The sequence below is a fragment of the Hemiscyllium ocellatum genome, chromosome 48 (genome assembly GCF_020745735.1).
Source record: "Hemiscyllium ocellatum isolate sHemOce1 chromosome 48, sHemOce1.pat.X.cur, whole genome shotgun sequence".
Lineage (NCBI taxonomy): Eukaryota > Metazoa > Chordata > Chondrichthyes > Orectolobiformes > Hemiscylliidae > Hemiscyllium > Hemiscyllium ocellatum.
In genome coordinates, this window is record NC_083448.1 from 3943006 (window position 1) to 3965519 (window position 22514).

Genomic DNA, 22514 nt, shown 5'->3' on the forward strand with positions numbered 1-22514 from the left:
GAACATACTTACAAAAACAAAAACACAAGAGGAATGTACAGTGATAGACTCGAGATCCTGAATCATCACTTCTTCATTTATTGACTCAAAGTGTGTCCCATTGCAGAGGGAGCCCGCGGCATCAGGTGGTCACTGTATCAAGTGGATCTGTTGTTTTGGCCCTGGTGCATTAGAACGTGACTCACTCTGACCTTCCTCCTTGCTGCCCATTCCAACTCTCCCCAGGAACAAAGAAAGGACCAGATGGCACACTAAACAGTGAAACCGCTTCTTTACTTGAAATCATTGGATGACAGGCCAAGTGGAAGGGTCAGACAAAACAGCCCCGACACTTATCCACGATCAATAGTCCTTGCTTTATCGCGTGTAGCCCGGACAAAATGAAATATCAATAAATAAAATGACTCCTCTCCAACTGAGGGCAGGAGTCTATTGCACAACCTAGCACAGATTAGCAAGCTGACAGCGCAGAGCTCCTCCGGGAAGTAACTCCTTCCCCGAGGAGCTGGAGTGGGGCTGGACAGGGACAGTTCCTCGCTTCGTGGCTCTAGTTTGGAGCCATTTCAATCCTGGAAAACCAGCTGCGGTTGGAGTCCAGAATGCCCAAAACTGTCGCCGTCCACTCCCACTGCACTTGGCATGTCAATTCTACTCTTTATAACGGTAGACTTTATGTGTGTGTGTGTGTGTGTGTGTTTGTGTGTCTGTCTGAGAGATGAAATGGTTGATTCTGACACAAATAGAAATTATTGCACGCTTGTGTTCCTTTGAAACTGCTTGCATTATGGAGGGTTAACAGCAAGTTACAGCTGGCGATGGGTGCCCTCCGTCTCTAATATGTGCACACATCACTTTAAATTCTCCGTCCGAACATGTTAACCTGCTTGTACTCCTGAGTCCTTGGAAATCTGGTGGCGTGCGTGAGTCCTGATCACGACAAAACCGCCAGTAGCCCCGTGCTATTGAGGAACGGCCGGGCATTCCCCTGTTGGCATGATGTTCTGCAGGGTCGACATTATTAACGTGTCACCAGGGACTGGACCGAATCTGTCGACAGCATCATTTCCGTTGCAGGCAGCTGCCTCGCTGACTGCTTTGCCAACCTCGTGAGCCTTTATGAATTGGGCCTGATGAGGTCGTCTATCAAATCAAACAGAAAACTGGCGGAAAATAGTCATGATAACCGACAGCAAGGGGACCCACACCATCGAACCGGTATGGATTGCAGTAGATCACGTGCTTGAGAAAGCGAGATCGCCCGAAGACAAGATGTGCAAACCCAAATGGCTCACAAGACCAGAGCCAGTCACTCGGCCTCCCTCCCTCTCTCCGCAGATGCTGCCAGACCTGCTGAGTTTCTCCAACACTAGCTGCCTTCTCTTCAGATCTCCAGCTGTTCTTCGCCTGCTTTGACTTAGCGAAGGAGTGGCGGTGAATTTCAAGAAACGAGCATGCCCGATCCAAGTCAATTACAACTGGGAGGGCGGTGGGAATGTTTGAAGCAGGAGGCCTTGAACAGGTCGACGGAGAAAATAATCCCCCTCCAACTGATTTCCCTCCAATGTAACAATCGAGAGATTACCACCCAGGGGAACAGTCCCCAACCAGATACAGTCGTGACAGTGACAACTGCCAACAGGACACCTCTAATGTCCATGACACCCTCCACAGAAACATACAGGGGTGCGGAAAATGCCACCCTCCCCAGCCACGTTTCACAAACCTGCCCCATATTTATGGTTATAAATATGTGCCCCAGCACCCGTTTCCTCTGGTCTAGGTCGTGTGCCAGCCCCCCCTCACCCCCCCCCCCCCCCGGCATGGAAATGCCAACACGCTGCCCAATTGCCAGCCGAGGTAGGTCAGAATTCCACCACCACACCCCCCTGAAAATGAGGTCTGGCACATGACACCATCCCCCCACGCCCCCCCTTTCCAGTGGTAGGCACCCCTGGGCAAAGTCATTTTGAGCAGCAGCGACTGGCAACTGATTGGGACTGCCGGGCCATCTCTGCGTATTGAAGGCTGAGGATCATCTCTGTCACACACACACACACACACACACACATCCAACTCAACCGCTTTCTGAATCAAAAACAGAAACGGTTATCCTTCTGAGGAAGGGTGACTAGATCTGAAATCATTTACCTCCTCCCTCTCCTCCCCCCACCTCCCCCCACCAACTCTGTCTCTCTCTCCTCTCTCCACAGACCTGCTGAGTTCACTCCACCGTTTCACATTCCCAGGATACACCGTTCTCATTTTCCCATCGAATCACTTCCAGGCTCCCTCGAAAGTGCAGACTGGCCCCTTCCCCGTGTGCCGGGGCATGGGGTGGCTCCGAACGCGGATGCCCGAGTTCCTCTCAGCTGTTGGCTCACCGTAGACAGAAGGGCGACGTAGGCAAAAGGGCAGAGGAGCAAGTCTTCGCGGCCAAGAGGGGGAGGTGGTTTTGTTGGGGGGGGTGGGGGGAGACGCAGGGTTGAGTGGACTCCTAGTGCTGCCCGGCCTCCCGTATCCGGCAAGCGACCGCCGTGACCAGTGCAGCGCCCTTGCCGCTGCCATCTTCGGACTGGACGTACGACACCTCGCACCGGGGAGCCAAGCGCGCCACCGTCTCGTGCATGATCGAGGAGAAGCTGGGAACGGAGGAGAGGAGGTCAGGCTTGTGACAGAACCCAGATCCCAGCCCCGACCCATATGCCAGAAGAGGAAAACCCACAGGGGCCAAATCAGAGAAGGATTCCGCAAAAACCGAAACAGAAACGTGGGATATAACCCGAGTCTCAGTGTCGAATTCTGTTGGACTGATCGCCAGTTGGCGCAGAAACCCAATCAGTTTCCCTCACATCTCTTTCGGAAGGGAAATCTGCCATCATTACCTGGTCTGGCCTGCACGTGACTCCAGACCTAACTCTCTGGGAAGAGGATGTGGATGCTCGCTTAATCCCAGCGATGGGTGTCTCTGGAATTCCATCCCCCATTCAGCAGTTCGTTCGGAAGGGGACCGACTGGAGGGAACCCAAGGAGGAAAACAGTGTCCTAGAGGTCTACACCACAGGAAAAGACCCTTCGGCCCATCTAGTCTGTGCCAACCACCTCACTTTTTTAATCCCCGTTTCCCCAGCACGTGGCACATAGCCTTGGCATGGTGAGTGCCCATTGGAATTCTCCTTCAATGAGGGTTTCTGTCTCTCCCTCCCCCCGACTCCTTACAGCCAGTGAGGTCCGGATTCCCCACCAGCCTCTGGGGGAAGACATTATTCCTTAAGACCCCCTCTGAACCTCCAGCTGCTGCCCTTAAATCTAAGCTTCCCCCTCCCCACTCCCGCACCCTGTCACTGTACCCTCCACCGAGGGGAAAAAGGCTCCTCCCTCTGTCTCCCCACCGATACCCTCACCATTTTATCCTCCTGATGTGTCCCTCCTCGATCTTCTCTGCTGTAAGGAAAACAAGCCCTCCGGTCTGTCCCAATCTCTCAAGAACTGAAACTCTCCAGTTACCCCACCCCCACCCCGCCCGCCAAACAACGTCCCATCCTGGTAAATCTCCCCCTGCTCCCTCTCCCAGTGCTATCACATCCCTCCTATAATGTGGATACCAGGACTGTCCACAATACTCTCGCTGTGTGACCTCACCCACGTTGTATACATTTCACAGCCAAACCTCCCTGCTCTTAAACTCTACGCCTCAGTTAAGAAAGAGAAGTATCCCATAATCCTTCTGAAAGACTTTATCGCCCATCCCCCACCTGAAGGGATCAATGTACATGCACGCCAAGCTTCCTCTGCCCCTCAAAGGTCCTGCTTTCCATCATGTATGCCCTCTCCGTGTTTGAATGGACACTGCTCTGCTTTTGCCTGGGGTGGAAGGGTCATTTCCCACAGCCCTACTGGCAACCGTGTACCAATAGGTAGCATTGAATACAGACACCACCAGAACGGGCTTAACACGTCACCTGTGAGAGATACGCATTGTCAGGATGTTCCATCACGGTTTGCTTTCCGTAGCAGACAGAGACACACCAAAATCTTGTCTCTTATCTCCCAGGAGTTTAAACAGACAATGCAAACACCTTCATTAGCAACGTCGGAGCACATCCATTAAATTGTCAAGTTTATAAAACCACTCAGGCTGTAAAGTTCCCACCCACTCCTCAATTCTAACCTTCGATCTTGAACTGGTTTTATAGTCTTGTCCACAAACCTCCCTTGGTAAACAGTCACACCCCGCTCCTTTCCGTTTTGTCCCTGCTGTCTGTTTTTGACCGTTTCGGATGTATGGGATTCACAGATCCTGCAGGGAGGGTTTCTCACTGTTTCCTCTCTCAATCGATTTGAAAAAAAATATCGATCAAATTGACCTCCTGGGTCTGATCACCTTTGGAATCACCGGCACAAGAGTTCAGGAACAGAGGGAGTGTTTGTACAGTGGGCCAAGGAGTGGCAGGTGGGAGTTTAATGCAGATAAACGTGAGCTGACACAGGTAACAGGAGGGCCCTGGGAAGCGTTGCTAAACAGGGATTCAGGTCCATAATTCCCTGAAAAAAGACAGGGTGGTGAAGAAGGCATTTGGCACACTTGCCTTCATTGGTCAGTGCATTGAGAATCGGAGTTGAGACATCATGTTAGAATCTCTGGGAAGGCCAGTTTTGGAATACGAAGTACAGTGCTGGTCACCCGGCTACAGGAAGGGTGCAAAAATATTTACAAAGATGTTACTGATTCTGGAGGGTTTGAGTTAGACAAATAGGCTGGGACTGTTTTTCCCTGGAGGGCGAGAAGCAACCTTATAGAGATTTATAAAATCATCACAGACATGAATACAGTGAATAGCCTAAGATCTTTTTTGTCCAGGATATTGAAGACTAAAACAAGAGGGGCATAAGTTGAAGGTGAGGGGGGAAAGACTTATAAAGGGGCAACTTTTTCACATAGAGGGTGATATGTGTATGGAGTGAGCTGCCAGAGGAAGTGGTAGAGGCTGGTACAATGACTGCATTGAAAAGGCATCTGGATGTGAAGGGTTTCGAGGGGTATGAGTCAAATGCAGGCAAATGTTAAAAATGTTAAAAATCACACTACACCAGTTTATAATCCAACAGGTTTCATTGGAAGCACGAGCTTTCGGAGTGCCACTCCTTCATCAGGTAGTTGTGGAGGACACAATTGTAAGACACAGACTTTATAGCAAAAGTTTACAGTGTGATGCAACTGAAATTATACATTGGAAAACACCTTGGCTGTTTGTTAAGTCTCTCATCTGTTCGAGTGACCATTTTCGTTTCACGTCTTTCATATTTAAATCACAAAACTTTTTTTTTTAAGGAGTCACATCCTCGGGTTAACTTTAACAATTGGTGTTAGCCCAGATAATGTGTTGAAGATGTTATCTGGACTGACACCGATTGTTAAAGTTAACCTGAGAATGCAACTTCTGAAAAAACATTTGGTGGTTTATATCTGAAAGAAGAAGTGAAACTAACATGGTCACTCTAACAGATGAGAGACTTAACAAACAGCCAATCGATTTTTCAATGTATAATTTCCGTTATATCCCACTGTAAACTTTTGCTATAAATTCTGTGTCTTACAGCTGTGCCCTCCACAACCACCTGATGAAGGAGCGTCGCTCCGAAAGCTAGTGTGCTTCCAATTAAACCTGTTGGACTATAACCTGGTGTTGCGTGATTTTTAACTTGGTACACCCCAGTCCAACACCGGCACCTCCAAATTTTGGCAGGCAAATGGGATTCGTTTAGTTTGGCAAGGCTGGTGAGCTTTAACAATTTGGGCCGAAGGGTTTGTGGCCGTCCTGGGTGATTCTGTGAGAGGACAGTAAATAAAGCGTACACTCCTCTGGGCTTTATTAACAGGGGCACAGCTGCAATAATGTAACTATGGGTGACTCGGAGCCAAAATGTTGACTCTGCTCTCTCTCTCTCTCCCCCCCAACAAATGCTGAGTTTCTCCAGCAATTTCTGGTTTCATTTCAGAATTCCCTGAAACCGAACTGAAATTCTCCAGGCTGTTGGGGGCAAGGGATTCAAAGCGCGTCCCTTCAAGCTGTGACCCTGGATTACCAGTGGAATGAGCTCCCACCCCCCACCCACCAATGCCACTCACACTCAGCTGTCTGCTACCTAACCCAGAAAAGAGGGAGCGAGCTGTTCAGTGTGGACTCACTGTGGGTGCAGTTTGTAAAGGGTGCCATCCATCCCCACGGTGACCCGGAGACGTTCCAGATTCCTGTTCTCTCGGATCTTGTCCACCACAGCGGCCAATCCTGCCCCACAGAGCTGAGCGGCCCGGCGCGATACCACGCCACACACCTCCTTGACAATGATGCTGTCGTCACACGTACTCTGCAGGCCCAGTTTTTGCAGGATTGCTCGGACCTGCAGTAGCGCCAAGCGATCGCTGCAACAGAGCAGAGAGGGGATTAGCACACTCAAGCAGATGACCATCAGCCACAATTCAAATCAGTAACAACTTTCATCAATGTCAACTTTTGTCAATACCAACTTTCGTCAATACCAACATTCGTCAATACCAACAGGCGTCAATATCAACATTCGTCAATACCAACAGTCGTCAAAGTCCACATCGGTCAATGTCCACATTTTTCAATACCGACATTCGCCCACACCGACGTTCGCACACACCGACATTCGCACACACCGACATTCCTCAACACCGACGTTCGCACACACCGACGTTCGCACACACCGACGTTCGCACACACCGACATTCACCAAATCTGACATTCCTCAACACCGACATTCCTCAACACCGACATTCCTCAACACCGACATTCCTCAACACCGACATTCGCCCACACCGACATTCGCCAATACCGACATTCGCCAATACCGACATTCACCAATACCGACATTCACCAATACCGACATTCACCAATACCGACATTTGTCAGTATCCACATTCTTCAATATCCACAATCATCACTACCAGCATTCGTCAATGTCCACACTCGTCAATGTCCACACTCGTCAATACCAACATTCGTCAATACCAACATTCACCAACATTAACTTGCGTCAATACCTACATTCTTTAACATCAACATTCATCAATATCAACATTCGTCAATATCCTGGGGGTTACCTCAATCAGGGTTATACACAATGCATTTGATGACAGAAACCAGGAGAGTGGTCATTTTGACAACATCCTCTGTATTGGGTGCTCTAATGAAGGTGCGACCGATTCTGGGTGATGGCGCTGAAGGACCCTGTTCGCGTGGTCGGACATAATAGAGGAGAGGGTTGGCCAAAGGGAAGCAAAGATCCATTCTGCGCTTGGCGGCATGCGGCCCTGTGTGTCAATGCTGGTAAGCAAACTGGAAAAAGGAGCGCTGATTGCCCCCAGGCCTGACATCAATGAGGGTAAGACATTGCCCTAAGCAACAACTGCTCCCTGGGTCTGATTTTTATTGCAATGAAGTAATGTGGCCAGCCATCCCACTGTGCCATGATAATCAGAACCCACTTGCCAGCAGTTTGGTACTGGTGCCGTATATATTATTGTGCCACCCCACTTCCCTCCACCCCCACCCCCCCTTGAAATTTGGTACTCTTGTGACTAGATAGGTGCAAGGTAGAAATCTCCGCTGGCTCGTCGGGTGCCTGGAAGTAACCCTTTTCTTTGACCCCCGTGACAACGACAAACTGAAAATCTGAGGCTTGTCTCGACACAGGACCTGGAGGGAGAACAGAACTTTCCCTGCGAGGGACGGGCTGCAGCTCTTTGACATGTCCCACATGATGTGTGCGTGTGAGAGACAGGCAGCGAAAGTGACAGAGAGACATGGTAAGACAGAGACAGACAGAAAGAGAGAGAGAGAGAGGCAGAGAGAACACAAGGGTGACACGGAGATAGAGAGAAAGTGAGAGAGTTAGAGACAGAAAGAGAGAGAGAGAAAGCAACAGAGAGACACAGAAAGACAGAGACAGAAAGAGGCAGAGTCAGATGGGCGGATGGATAGATCGATCAATCCTCACTGCAATCCCTAATCTTTAACAAGTTCCCGATTTTATTGAGGGAAAGTGGGTGCCTGGATGAGGAGGGGGAGGAGCAGCTTTACAATAGTTGCCAGAGACCCATGATTGCTGTGGGCTAGTGGGTGGGCTGTTAGCCGAGGGGCAGGGTGCGGGTGGAGGGAGGGGGGAGGGTAGAGGACAACGGTTCGAGCTGGTTTGTAACCAAGGCACAGCAGGAGGCCACTCAGCCCATTGCTCTTCTGTGGCGCTCCACCCAGCAATCTGGTCGATTCCACTTCCCCCTCCCCCACCTGCTCCCGTGCGCGCACACACACACACACACACCCCCCCCCACCCCCTCAGTAACTCACCTCTCAATCTGAGACAGGAACCTGGTCTGGAAGATGCCCCTGGTCTTGAGCCTCTCGGAGATCCGGCCCCGGAACAGCAGCCCCCGCTTTGTGAAGTCAATGAGGATGTTGCGGACGATCTCGCCCAGGTACATGCCGCTGATCAACTTCTCGTACCTGCCGGAGGGAGGTCAGCCGGGTGAACATGGGAGCAGAGCGAACAGCAAGAGCAGGCCATTCGGCCCTGCTGTGCCGTCCAATCACAATGTGAGCTGATCATCCAACTCGGTCCCAAGTTCCTGCTCGCTTCCATTGATTCCTTTGTCCCTAAGAACTACATCTAAATCCTTCTTGAAATCAATGTTTTCTGCATCAGAGAATTCCACAGCCTCCCCTACTTTCTGGTTGAAGACACTGCTCCTCATCTCAGTCCCACCCCATCTCCTTAGATTATGACCGCCTGGTTCGGGACTCCTCAAAGTCTTCGGGAAATCCCTTTATTCTGTCCATAGGCGGTTAGCACTGCTGCCTCACAGCGCCAGAGACCCGGGTTCAATTCCCGACTCAGGCGACTGACTGTGTGGAGTTTGCACGTTCTCCCCGTGTCTGCGTGGGTTTCCTCCGGGTGCTCCGGTTTCCTCCCACAGTCCAAAGATGTGCGGGTCAGGTGAATTGGCCATGCTAAATTGCCCGTAGTGTTAGGTAATGGGTAAATGTAGGGGTATGGGTGGGTTGCGCTTTGGCGGGTCGATGTGGACTTGTTGGGCCGAAGGGCCTGTTTCCACACTGTAAGCAATCTAATCTAATCTAATCTAATCAGTCCCTGTTAGAATTCAATAGGTTTCTATGAGAACCTGTTCCCCCGACCACCCACCGAATCATCTTGGAAACTCCCAGTGAATATAGTCCTAATCCAATCCAATTTCTCTCTGGCCATCAGTCCCCGGAATCAGTCTGGGAAAGCCATCGCTGCCCCCTCCGTCACCAGAACATCCTTCGCGCGTGCGCGCACACACAAAAACACTCCAGGGTCTGGTGGCGCCATGCCCATCCTTGCCCCTGTCCTCCAATCCTCCCGCCGCAGAGGGCACAACGTCTCATTGGCCTTCCTCACCGCCCACTGCTCCTGCAAGGCTGGCTTTCAGCTAGTGGGGGGAGGAGGGACACCCAGGTCTCAAAGGGTGCAGTTTCAGTTTTGGGTTTGTTTAATTTGGAAAATAAGACAAAACAAAAAGCTCTTTTGTAGGAACTCAGTTCCAGGATAACTGTGACAGCCTGGTCAATCTGTTCTGCACCCTTTCCAAGTTAATAACATCCTTCCTACAGCAGGGCGACCAGAACTGAAAGCAGGATTCCAAACGAAGCCTCACTCATGTCCTATAAAGCCGCCACATGACGTCCCAAGTTTTGGACTCAATGCCCTGACCAGCAAAGGCAGGCTGTCAATCAATCTCCTTCACCACCCTCTCTACCTGCACTTCCCCTTTCAAGGGACTATGTACCTGCACCTCTAGGTCTCTCTGTCCCACAGCACTCCCCAGAGCCCAACCATAAACGATCTCAGTCCTGCGCTTCCCACAATGCAACACCCCGCACTTATCTGCATTAAACTCCATCTGTCCAGTGGACGAGCTGCTCAAAATCCCATCGTGCTCTGAGACATCCCCCAGCTCTCAGGGAGCAGGACAGAAGGGTGATAATGCTGGTCCAGAATCCACAGACAACTGCTCTCTCCCGCCAACTTCCTCTGGCAAAGTAACTGAATCCTCTTCAAAATCTGCTGATCTTTCCCAAACACAGCCGTTCCCTGACGTAGAAGCCTTGGGATGGGGGTAGGAGGAGACTGTTCCACACCGTTGTTCAACTAGATCACGGCTAACCTTTGAGCTCAATCCCATTTTCCCGTATTATAGAACAGAGAACAGTACAGCACAGAACAGGCCCTTCGGCCCTCGATGTTGCGCCGACCTGTGAACTATTCCCAGCTCCTACCTCTACTCTATCCCAAAATCACCCATGTGCTTATCTAAGGATTGTTTACATTTCCAATGCCCCTGTATCCCTAAAATCGAGGAATCGACTGAAATTTTCTTGAACGTAGTGAATGTCTGATTCCCCACTGTCCAAAGATTCACCACCGTCTGGGAAAAGAATGTCACCTCACAGATTTGTAGATTCACACAGTTGCAGCAAAGGCCCATTGGCCCTTTGAGACTGCATCAACACAAAGCACCACTGAGGGGCGCTAATCCCCATTCCCTGCACTTAGCTCATACCCTTGAATGTTATGCTATTTCAAATGATTAAGTAATTTTTTTGTGTAGGTTGTAACGTTTCCAGCCTCCGTTCCCGTCATCAGGCAGTGCATTTCAGATTGTCACCACCTGCTGGGTGAAAAAGTACTTTCTCAGATCTCCTGCCCCTTACCCGGACAGTATGCCCTCTCGTGATTTACCCTTAACAGCCACTGTCTGTCCACACCCTTCATAATCTTATATACCTCAATCACCTCTCCCCCAGTGTCTTCTCAGCTCTAGAGAAAAATTCCAAGGCTATTAATCTCGCCTTACAGCTCAACTTCTCCTTCCCAGGCAACGTTCTGGCTAACTTCCTCTGCACCCATTCCAGTGTTACCATATCTTTCTTGTAGTGAGGTGCCCAGAACTGCACACCGTGCTCCAACAGTGGCCTAACCAACACCCTGCACAACCTCTTATACTCTGTGAAAGAGCAGATGAAAGCAAGTGTCCCACATTTCTTCTTAACTATTCAACTTACAACTTCAGGGATCCCTGAATAATTACCCCAAGATCCTTCTGTTCTCCTTAGCTACCCATTTAGTAAATACTCCCACATATTGTTGTTGCTTCCAAAGTGCATCACCTCGCATTTCTAAGGGTTAAATATCATCTGGCCAACCCATCGATATCTTCCTGCAACCATTGTCTCCACGATTAGCCAACCCTGCACTTTTCACTGGACTCCTGTCCCTTTGGAACCTGAGTACACATGACAATAAACCTAATTCTAATTCTCCCATTCTAATTTTCAGTCTACCAGTCTTGGTGTCGTCTGCAGGTTTGACTAATATTTCATTCTGGATTTGACTTGATTACTGTCCCATGTCCTGAGCTGCAGTGTTGTCCTATGAGAATTGAAGGCAGATCACACTATGCAAGTTCATGAGGACTAAGAGCACCCCCGGATTTGACTACCCCCACATCTGCAGAAGTCAATTCAAGTGTGGGTTATGTATTGACTGATGGCCACATGGTGACACAGTGGCATTGGATGCCAAGGAATCCTACACTGCCCAACGGGTTTCCCTCATTTCCCAAAGTATCTCCGGATTTGAGAAACGCACTCCCTTACGTCTGTTTGCCCGGATTCATCGACAGCCGGTCCACTTCCCGATCGAACTCAGTGCAGATGTCATCCAGGCAGCCATTGTCGCCAAACGCGCCCCATTCTGTGTTGATGCACATCCGCCCTTCATCGCCTTCCACCGTCTCCACATTCTTCATCTCTTCCATGTAGCAGGCATTGCAACCGGTCCCTGCAGAGCAGGAGGGGAATAAAACACCAAACACATCGCCAGATAAAACAACCTGCTTCAGAACACAAGCTGCTGTTGACCAGAAAGCGACCAGCAATGGCTGCGTAAATACAGCAGGACGTCGGTGGCTGGGAATCCTGTGGCATGTAACTCCTCTCCCCCCGAAAAAAGCCTGTCCCCACCATTGACGAGGCCAAAGTCAGGAGCGTGTGATGGAATACTCCCCACTTGCCCTGGATGGGGGAGGAGGGGCAGCTCCAACGACACTGGAGAAGCCCGACACCAACCAGGGGCAAAGCAGTCCCTGCGTGACTGGCCCCACACCCACAAACCTTCACTCCCTCCACCACCGACGCTAATGGGGGGGGGGGGTTACCATCTACAATACGCACTGCAGCAACTCACCATCGATGAAGTGCCTGTGAAATGCGGAAACAAGTGAGCAACAGGTCGGAGGTAGGTTTAAGAACAGATCCCATGAAAACGTGGGTCTGAGGACGTGAGCCCATTGTTAGCGTGTATCCACATTCAAGTTGGTCAACTTCAACAGGGAGGGAGGGAAGTGGGGAACTGGGGTGAAAGATGGGAACTGAGAGCCAGTGTAATGTGTTTCACTGCTTCAAACACATCAACCCATTCACACAACCAATCTCGAACAAACAACTGGTCATTAAACCATTATGTGGATGCAGATGTAATACATCAGGAAGCTCCCTTCACTTTTATCATCGACGCACAGAGTCTTGCAGCACAGAAACAGACCCTTCGGTTCAACCAGTCCATGCACGGTGGCTCAGTGGTTAGCACTGCTGCCTCATGTCGCCAGGGTCCCAGGTTCAATTCCAGCCTTGGGCATCAGTCTATGTGGAGTTTGCACAATCCCCCCGTGTCTGCATGGGTGTGCTCCGAAGATTAGATTACTTACAGTGTGGAAACAGGCCCTTCGGCCCAACAAGTCCACACCAACCCGCCGAAGCGCAACCCACCCATACCCCTACATTTACCCCTTACCTAACACTACGGGCAATTTAGCATGGCCAATTCACCTGACCCGCACATCTTTGGACTGTGGGAGGAAACCGGAGCACCCGGAGGAAACCCACGCAGACACGGGGAGAACGTGCAAACTCCACACAGTCAGTCGCCTGAGTCGGGAATTGAACCCGGGTCTCAGGCGCTGTGAGGCAGCAGTGCTAACCACTGTGCCACCGTGCCGCCCACAGATGTGCTGGTCAGGGTGGATTGGCCATGCTAAATTACTCGTAGTGTTAGCTGCAGCAGTCAGAGGGAAATGGGTCTGGGTGGGTTACTCTTCAGAGGGTCGGTGTGGACTTGCTGGGCCGAAGGGCCTGTTTCCACACTGTAGGGAATCTAACTTAATCTAATAGTCACAAACTAAACTAGTCCCACTGCCTGCTACTGGCCCGTAGCCCTCCAAATATTTTGTAGTGATGTCCTTTAAATGTTGTAATTATACCTACACAGACCATTCCCTCAGGAAGCTTATTCCACACACAAACCACCCTCCTGAACTTTTTAAATCTCTGCCCTCTCACCTTAAAAATGTGCGCCTGCGCTTAAAATCCGCCATCAGAGGGAAAAGACAAATACCATTTACTCTATCTATACCTCTTACGATTTTGTAAACCTCTACAAAGTTCACCTCTCAACCTCCTATCATCCAGTGAAAAAACGTCCCGGCCTATCCAGCCTGTCCTTATAACTCAAGCCTTCCATACCCGGCAACATCCTGGTAACTCTCTTCTCAACCCTCTCCGGCTTCATAATATCCTTCCTATAGTGGGGCAAACAGAACTGGACACCAATGTCCTGGACATGCTCAGCATGACGTCCCACTGCCTGCGCTCCGAAGACTGAGCAGAGGAGGTGTCAAAACAAAAGTGTTAACTCGCTCAGAGTCCCTGCTTCCTTGTGGCAGGGTTCAGAGAGAGTTCGCTCGCCCCACAAGTGCTCACCGACAATGAGGCCGACCTCACAGAAGGGGTCGTCGTATCCACAAGACATCATCGTTCCGACAGTGTCGTTGACGATCGCCACCACGTCCAGGTCAAATTCCTGCAAAAGCACAGAAATGGCATTTAAATGGTCATTGGATAAGCATATGGACGAGAGTGGAATAAATGGGCTTCCGATTGGTTCTACAGGTCGGTGCAACATCGAGGGCCGAAGGGCTTGTACTGCGCTGGAATGTTCTATGTTCCGTGTTACAGAGCGTGAAGGTCAGAGAAAAGGAGGAAGCGAAAGGAGTCAGAGAGAAAGGGATGTAGAAAGAGACAATACTGAGAAGTGAGTGAGATGGGAGATGGGGGGGGGGGCGGGAAGAGAGAGAGAGAGAGAGAGAGAGAGAGACAAAAATGTGTAAGAGTGGGACAGGGAAAGAAATAGGGGAGAGAGAGAGATATAGATAGAGAAAGTGACAGGCAAGGGAGACAGAAAAGGGTCTGGAGAGAGGAAGTGGCCAGGTGAAGAGAGGGGGAGAGAGAGAGAGACAGAGAGAAACAAAGAGACAGAGAGAGAGAGAAGATAGACAAGAATGTGTAAGAGGAGGCAGGGAAAGAAACGGGGGAAAGAGATAGACGGACAGAGGGACAAGCAAGGGAGAGACAGAAAAGGGTCTGGAGAGAGGGAGTTGGGGGGGTGAGAAAGAGAAAGAGAGAGAGAAGGGGGGATGGACGGAGAGATAGGAAGTGAGAGGGAGAGAGAGAATGAGAGACAGAGGGAGCAAGAGTTGGGGCCACAGAGATATGGGAGAAAGTAAGAGAACTAGAAGTGGAAGGAGGAGGAAAGAGCAGACAGGGAGAGAGAGAGAATGAGAGAAAGACAAAGAGAGAGAGAGAAAACAAAAGAGAAAAAGAAAGAGAAAGTGAAAGAAAGAAGGAGACAGATAAAACAAAAGGAATAATTGAGTTCAGAGATGAAAACAGGAAGGGCTTTAAGGGGCAAAGGGGCCAGAGGGGCTGCTGAATGGTATCTTGGCACCGCCCAGCGATGATGGAACTGAACGGTGTGAGAGGCTGGGTGGGGGTGGGCTCCTGAATGACTTCCTCCTGTGTCCGACACGCGACACAGAGGGGGGGTGGGGCGCCACGGAGCACGTACCTCCCTCCTCTTGATGGCTTCTCGGAGGAGATCGACAATGTCTTCACCCTCGCAACCTGTCGTTTTGAATCCTTTCATCCACTTCAAGAGGATGGCCTGGGGAAAGGAGGGATGAGGTCATTGGTCGGACAGCCGGAAATCCGGGGATGTTGTGATGGGAAGGGGCCTGCGACCCCCGCCCTTGCCACCCGGAACATCTCATTAATGGAGGAGAAAGGTTACGACTGAGGAGGAAAGATCTGCGTTCCCCCCGACGTATCAGGCAGAGGGAGGGCAGTGTCTTGGGAATGAGACCCTCGCCAATGGTGCCAATGGCTGACTCAACCCACTGGGCATTCAGGGCAAGGGTGAGGCTGCGGGGCCAACCTCAAACACAGACCAGAAACAGCCCTTGTCTCCAAGTGGTCCCCTCTCCCTCAGCCCTTCAGAGGCCTGCCAGAACTCTGAGCTCCAATGAGGCAGAGAGTAAGGGAGCGGAGAGGAACCGACAGAGGCCTTTCTGCCCATTAATCCCATGTCAGCGCCCAACAAAGGGAGAGGAAATTTCCAATCCACTCAGCTCGCGCCCAAAATCGAACCTTTCCTTCGAAGATTGGATGGAGTGGCCCACAAACCAGGGTGAGTCATCGAGCTGAGTAGGCCGTGCCGCCATCTTTGGCCTCTGGCCTAGAGTACAAAGCTCAGGCAGGATGGAGAACTGACCTGATCAAGACCTCGCTGCTCGCAGGGAAAGGAAAAGGTGAAGCCCAGTGGCAGAACGCATTGCTTTATCCCCATGTACTCCATAAATTCCGAGATGCAGTGGACGATGTGATCAAACAGCTGCCAAAAGAAAGGGAGGAAACATAAAGACAAAATCTAGGCACGCATTGCAAATCAAATTGCCCGATGACCACCAGAAGGTAGACTCCATTGAATTGAGTGATCGTGAAGATTTTGCCTGAAGAACCACAGCCAATCTCAGTTCTGAACTAACCCCAACGCCATTTGGTTTCGCAAAGGCTGCCGAGGGACTAACAGTCATCGGGATCTGGGAATCTTGTATGTCGTTCGTGGAATTTGGGGTCACTGGCTGGGCCCAGCATTTATGGGCCCACTTCCCTCTAACTGCTCCCTTAAGATGGTGGTGAGCATGCTGTTAGAGATTCTGACCCAGAGATTGCGAAGGAACGGCTGGCATATTTCCAAGCCTGGATGGCGAGGGGCTCAAAGGGGAGCCAACAGGGGGCAGTGTTCCCACAGATCTCCACTCCCAGTTCCTGACTCGCTCCCGCGACCATTGTGGCCACCTGACCTTGTTGCGGAATGAGAGATGTACGGTTCTGGTCACCGCACTACAGGAAGCATGGGATTGTACTGCAAGGGTTACGAAGGAGGTTAACCAGGATGTTGCCTGGAATGGGGCAATGGATAAGCTCGGGTTGTTTTCTCTAGAGCTGGGAAGGTTGAGGGGGGAATTTGAGAGAGGTGCGTGAGATTATGAGGGGCATGGATAGGGAAGGTAGAAAGCAGCTGTTCCTCTTAGCCAAGGAGTCAATTGTGAGGGGAATGAAAGGCGAGAGGTTGAGGGAAATTGGAGGAACATAATTTCACCCCGACGGTGGCGGAGATGTGGAATACACTGCCTGGGAGGGTAGTTGAGGCCACAAGCCTTATAACCTTTAAAAATGGATTTGGACAAGCACTTGATGTGTTGTAACACTAAAGGCAGGGGGCCCAGTGCACGAAAGTGAGACCAGTGCAGATTTAGTGTCTTTTTGGCAGTAAATGGGCCTAAGAATCTTGTCTATACTATTTGACTCGATGATCCTGGGTCAAGGGCTGTCACTCTCTCCCCTCCCCGCTGGAATTCAGCTCTCCTGATCAAGTCTGAACCAAGGCTGTAATGAGGTCAGGAGCTGAGTGGCCCTGGCAGAACCCAAGCTGGGCATCACGGAGTAAGTTACTACTGAGCGATAGCGTTGTTGATGACACCTTCCAACATCTTACTGATGATGGAGAGTTGACTGAATGGGACGGTAACTGGACATACACCATTCACAACTGGATGCGGCAGGACTGCAGAGCTTAGATCTGATCCGTTGGTCGTGGGCTATCACTTAGATCTGTCCATCACTTGCTGCTTATGCTGTTTGGCACAGCAGTTTGGTGGCTTCACAAGTTGACACCTCACCTCCAGATAGGTCTGCACCTGGCATGCCCTGCTGCACTCTCCATTGAACCAGGGTTGATCCCCTGGCTTGATGGTAATGGGGGATATAGAACATAGAACATAGAACAGAGAAAAATACAGCGCAGTACAGGCCCTTTGGCCCTCGATGTTGCGCCGATCCAAGCCCACCTAACCTACACTAGCTCACTATCCTCCATATGTCTATCCAATGCCTGTTTAAATGCCCATAAAGAGGGAGAGTCCACCACTGCTACTGAACTCACGACTCGCTGAGTAAAGAATCTACCCCTAACATCTGTCCTATACCTAACCCCCCCCTTAATTTAAAGTTATGCCCCCTCATAATAGCTAACTCCATAGGTGGAAAAAGGTTCTCATGGTCAACCCTATCTAAACCCCTAATTATCTTGTACACCTCTATCAAGTCACCCCTAAACCTTCTTTTCTCCAATGAAAACAGCCCCAAGCACCTCAGCATTTCCTCATACAATCTTCCTACCATACCAGGCAACATCCTGGTAAACCTCCTCTGCACCCGTTCCAGTGCCTCCACATCCTTCCTATTGTATGGCGACCAAAACTGCACACAATACTCCAGATGCGGCCGCACCAGAGTCTTATACAACTGCAACATGAAATATGTCGGGCCATGAGGTTAAAGGTTATGCGGGAGTACGATTCTGCTGCTGCTGATGGACCACAGCACCTCATGGACATTGAAGAAAAGAAAGAAAGAGGGTGCTTCTCCGAGCTGGTGTTATTTCCTGGGACAGGGGTGGGGAGCAAATGAGATGAGAAATTGCCCCTTGAACAGTGTCAGGCATTTCAGAGGGCGGTTAAGAGTCCACCACGAGGGCTGTGGAACCCGGAGCCAAACGCGTGCCCAACCCATGTCAAGGATGGCAGCTTTCCATCGCAAAGAGGGCATCAGTGAACCCAGTGGGTATTTCGCTTTACGCCAATCACCAATGCCTCCATGGTTGCCAATGCCTTTCTATTCCAGAACTTAGGGAAAACGAGCTTCAGATCCATGTGACCAAAGTGGTACCCGCTGCGCGACTCTCCCAAAGACGTGATCGTTGCGCCGGCACCTCCCAGCAGCACTGAGAGTTCGGACGTCAACGTTCTCACTGGATCTTGGGAGAGTCGGGTGCCATCTCCCCACCACCTGGCACTCACCTCCTCTCCGGTGCCCTCCATGGCGTCGACGGGGATGGCGTAGATCTTGTTGTGCATTTCCGCCACTCGGCGTTTCCCGCTCCGAAGCTTCACAAGCAACACCCGGAAGTTGGTCCCGCCGAGATCGAGGGCAAGGAAATCGCCCTTTTCTGCGGGGGGGGGCGAGAAAGGGAGGAACGGCCGTCAGGAATCGTGGGCCAGTGCAGATTGGAGGGAGACGAGGGAGCAGCACCTGTGGCATTGCGCCCTCCAAGTGCATGGATTATACGCCGACCGCCCCCACACCACCTCTCTACCCACCATCCCACCAATTCCAGGAGGCGGAATTCTCTCCCCTCTCAATTTACCGAATCCCCATAATTGCTAGTTCTGGGGAAGTGGTGGGTGAAATGGGCTCGTGTCCCAAGAGACAGGAGCAACCAAGGGACGTCCATCGAAAGGCTAGGGAGTGCGGAGGGGGGAGGTTTGAGTTAGCGGACACCAGAATTGCACGGGCGTCGGCCACTCGGCCGTCTCCAGGGCCCCAATCGCCCCCTCCCAACAAAAATTGGGACGGTAAACCCAGCTGGAGCGATGCCTGGAATAAACAAAGTAAAGATGCAAAAGTAAAGATGCACCCTCCCCCCACCAGCATAACGGTGATTTGGCCCAGCCCTACCTGTCCCGTCAGGCGTGGAGCGGACGTAGGTGGGCAGCATTTTGACGGGCGCAGTGGCGTGCCCGTCCTTGGTCAGGCCTCGCTCCATCTCCGCCCGCATGCGCTGCTTCACCTGGAGGAGCTGCTCCTCGTCCAGCGTCAAGGCCCGCAGCGTGGCCTCCCGCAGCTCCTGCTGCTGGGCCAGCCGGGAGGCCACCGCCGTCACCATGGCGGCGCCCTTGCCGCTGCCGTCTTCCGAGGGCAGGAAGCGGACGTCGCACCACGGCGCCAGCCGGCGCACAGACTTCTGCAGGCGACGGGCAAACCTGAGCGAGAAACAGGGCAGGTGAGAGAAGGGGAAGGAACAAACGTCAATTAGGCCTCAGGTATGGCCGAGAGAGAGAGAGACAGACAGAGACAGAGAGAGAAAGAAAGAGAGAGAAAGAAAGAGAGGGAGAGAGTGAGAGAGAGATAGACACAGAGAGGGAAAGACAGAGGGAGAGAGAGAGACAGAAACAGAGAGACATACAGAGAGGGAAAGAGAGGGAGGGAGAGAGATAGAAAGAGAGAGAGAGAGAGAGACAGAGAGAGACACACACACTCATAGAGAGAGAGAGACACAGAGAGAGAGAGAGACAGAATCAGACAGAGAGCAACACACAGAGAGGGAAAGAGACAGAGGGAGAGAGATAGAGAGAGACAGATACAGACACAGAGAGACATACAGGGAGGGAAAGAGAGTGAGGGAGAGAGATACAAAGAGAGACAGAGAGAGACACAGAGAGAGAGAGAGAGACAGACACAGAATCAGACACAGAGAGACACACAGAGAGGGAAACACAGAGATAGAGGGAGAGAGACACAGAGAGAGAGACACACACACACACAGAGACAGAGAGAGAGAGGGAGAGAGACAGAGAGAGTGAGAAAGAGAGTGAGAGAGAGCGCGCAAGAGAGAGAGCAAGAGACATTAGGGCACACTGGGAAAAAACTTGGCAATATGGTGACTTTGGGCAGCACAGCGGGTTAGTGGTTAGCACTGCCGCCTCACGGCGCCAGGGACCCAGGTTTGATTCCAGCCTCGGGCGACTGTCTGTGTGGAGTTTGCACATTCTCGCCCTGTGTCTGCGTGGGTTTCCTCCCACAATCCAAAGATGTGTAGGTTAGGGTGAATTGGCTGTGCTAAAGTGCCCATAGCGTTCAGGGTTTTGTAGATTAAATGCATTAGTCAGGGCTATTATAGGGTAGGGGAATGGGTCTGGGTGGGTTACTCTTCGGAGGGTCGGTGTGGACTTGTTGGGCCGAAGGGCCTGTTTCCACACTGTAGGGGTTCTGTTATCTGATTCTAATAGGAAGGCCAATGAAATGTGGGCCTTTATCACAAGGGGAATAGAATATAAAAGTGGTCAGGTTTTGCCAAAACTGTACATGGCACTAGTGAGCCCACAGGTGGAATTCTGTGAACGGTTTTGGGGCCCTGTATCTGAGAAAAGATATCTGGATTCGTGATGCTGGAAAAGCACAGCAGTTCAGGCAGCATCCGAGGAGCATCGGAGGAAAGATAGACTGCCCACTGGAGGCAGTCCAGAGGTTCACTCAGCTGATCCTGGGGATGGAGGGACTGTCTTACAAGGAGCCGTTGAGTAGGTCGGGGCCTACACTCATTTAGAAGAATAAATGAGGCAATCTTATTGAAATGTACAAGATTCTTAGAGGGACTTGACAGGGGGAAATGTGGAGAGGTTGCTGCTCGTGTGGGAGAGTCTAGGACCAGAGTAAGGGGTCAGCCATTGATCACAGAGAGGAAGAGGAATTTCTTCACTCTGAGAGGATTCTCTACCACAGATGGCGGGGTCGTGAAATCTGCTCGAGGCTTAGCGACAGGTCTTCAAATCAAGACAGGTTTCACCAGGAGTTGGAGCGAGTGGAGGCGAGACCGACCCAACCGGCGCCAGTCCGAGTGCTGGGACCGACCAGCGAAGATGCCAAGCTTACTGCGGGTGCTTCTTGTAGACAGTGCCGTCCACTCCGATGGTGGTCCGCAGCCTCTCGAGTCCTTTGTTCTCCTTGAGGCGCCTCAGGACCGCTGCCAGGGTGGCAGCGCAGAGATCCGACGAGCGGCTTGACACAACAGTGCAGACCCGCTGGGTGGCCGCGCAGTCATCGGCGCTGGCTTCGATGCCCAGCTTGGCGAGAATCTCCTGAGCCTTCTGCAGACCATCGCTATCCCTGAGTAGGCGGGAGTGGGGGGAGAAGAATGTAAAGGGCACTCCATCGACTGGCATCATGACCTTCGCTGCCCGCACCCCGCTTTACCCACCACTCCTCTCTCCCAAAACCGGGTGCAACTCCATCCTGGACCCAGGGAGAAGACCCTTCGGTGGCCACACGCCATTCTATCCCACCTTCAACTCCCACTCTCCCTTCCCTCACATCCTTCACTTTCCCCCGGGAGATCGAAATATAGAAACATACACCCATTTCGTAAGGTATGAAGCGCCCGGTTGGCACACAAAACACTCCTTGTTACTGTATCTTGAGTTGGGAAGTCAGGTTGAGGTTGTGCAGGACATTGGTGAGGCCTCTTTGGGAATACTGTGTCCAGTTCTGTTATAGGAAGGACACTGTTTAGTTGGAGAAGGTTCAGAAGAGGTTGTTGCCAGGAAGGGAGAGTTTGAGTTATATACACTGTAATTTAGGAGGTTGAGAAGTTTATAAAACCAAGAGGGGTATAGCTAGATTTGATGGTCGTTCCCTTTTCCCTGGGGTGGGGGATTTCAAAAATAGAGGCCACATTTTTAAGGGGAGAGGAGAGAGAGATTTTAAAAAGGTATCAAGTTTTACACCGGGAGTGTGGAATGAACTTGCAAAGGAAGTGGTGGATGTGGGTGCAGTTACAATTTCGAAAAGGCTTTTGGATAACAACGTGAATGAGAAAGGTTGGGAGGGATATGGGTCAGGAGCATGCAGGTTAGTTTGGGATTATGGTTGACATGGACCCGGTTGGACCCCAGGGTCTGTTTCAGAGCTGCATGACTCTGTTTGACAATCAGAAATCAATTCCCCTTCTCGAAGAGATACGTTTGTAAATGACGGCAACGCGATTTTTTTCGCGTGCCCAGAATAGTTCAAAGCTCCCTCCCTGACAGACAGTCTTTACTCGCTATTGAGTAGATGCGAAAATAAATAGGGCAGACCGGAGTCATTCAGACTGCTCCCACTCCAAACCCAGGGTTTCTCTGGGAATTCCTCTGTCGATCTCAATCTCCTGGCACCCGCTCCATCAACCCCCCTCAGCAAGAAGCATTTCAGATCAACGCGGTACTCACTTCTCAATCGCTGACACGTATCTGGTCTCGAAGTGACCTTTGATGAGCAGCTCTGGTGAAAGCTTTCCTTCGAATAACAGGCCATCTTTGGCCATTTGGACGAGGATAATTCGGACCAGCTCCCCCATGTACATTCCACTAATGAGCTTCTCAAACCTTTGAAAGAAAC

General features: G+C 51.2%; 1 protein-coding gene across 1 annotated transcript in view; it reads right to left on the minus strand.

Moving 5' to 3' along the window:
- Nucleotides 1-1932: 1932 nt before the first annotated feature.
- LOC132836975 (hexokinase-2-like) overlaps nucleotides 1933-22514 on the minus strand; it is a 55182-nt gene continuing 34600 nt past the window's right edge. The window contains exons 8-18 of the mRNA XM_060856573.1: nucleotides 22346-22501; nucleotides 21012-21245; nucleotides 19038-19342; nucleotides 18380-18528; nucleotides 15730-15849; nucleotides 15028-15123; nucleotides 13884-13983; nucleotides 11724-11907; nucleotides 8373-8528; nucleotides 6188-6421; nucleotides 1933-2639 (exon numbers count right to left, since the gene is read on the minus strand). Of these exons, the coding sequence (XP_060712556.1) occupies nucleotides 2495-2639; nucleotides 6188-6421; nucleotides 8373-8528; nucleotides 11724-11907; nucleotides 13884-13983; nucleotides 15028-15123; nucleotides 15730-15849; nucleotides 18380-18528; nucleotides 19038-19342; nucleotides 21012-21245; nucleotides 22346-22501 (1879 nt within the window). The 3' untranslated portion in view covers nucleotides 1933-2494. The remainder of the gene's footprint in view (nucleotides 2640-6187; nucleotides 6422-8372; nucleotides 8529-11723; nucleotides 11908-13883; nucleotides 13984-15027; nucleotides 15124-15729; nucleotides 15850-18379; nucleotides 18529-19037; nucleotides 19343-21011; nucleotides 21246-22345; nucleotides 22502-22514) is intronic.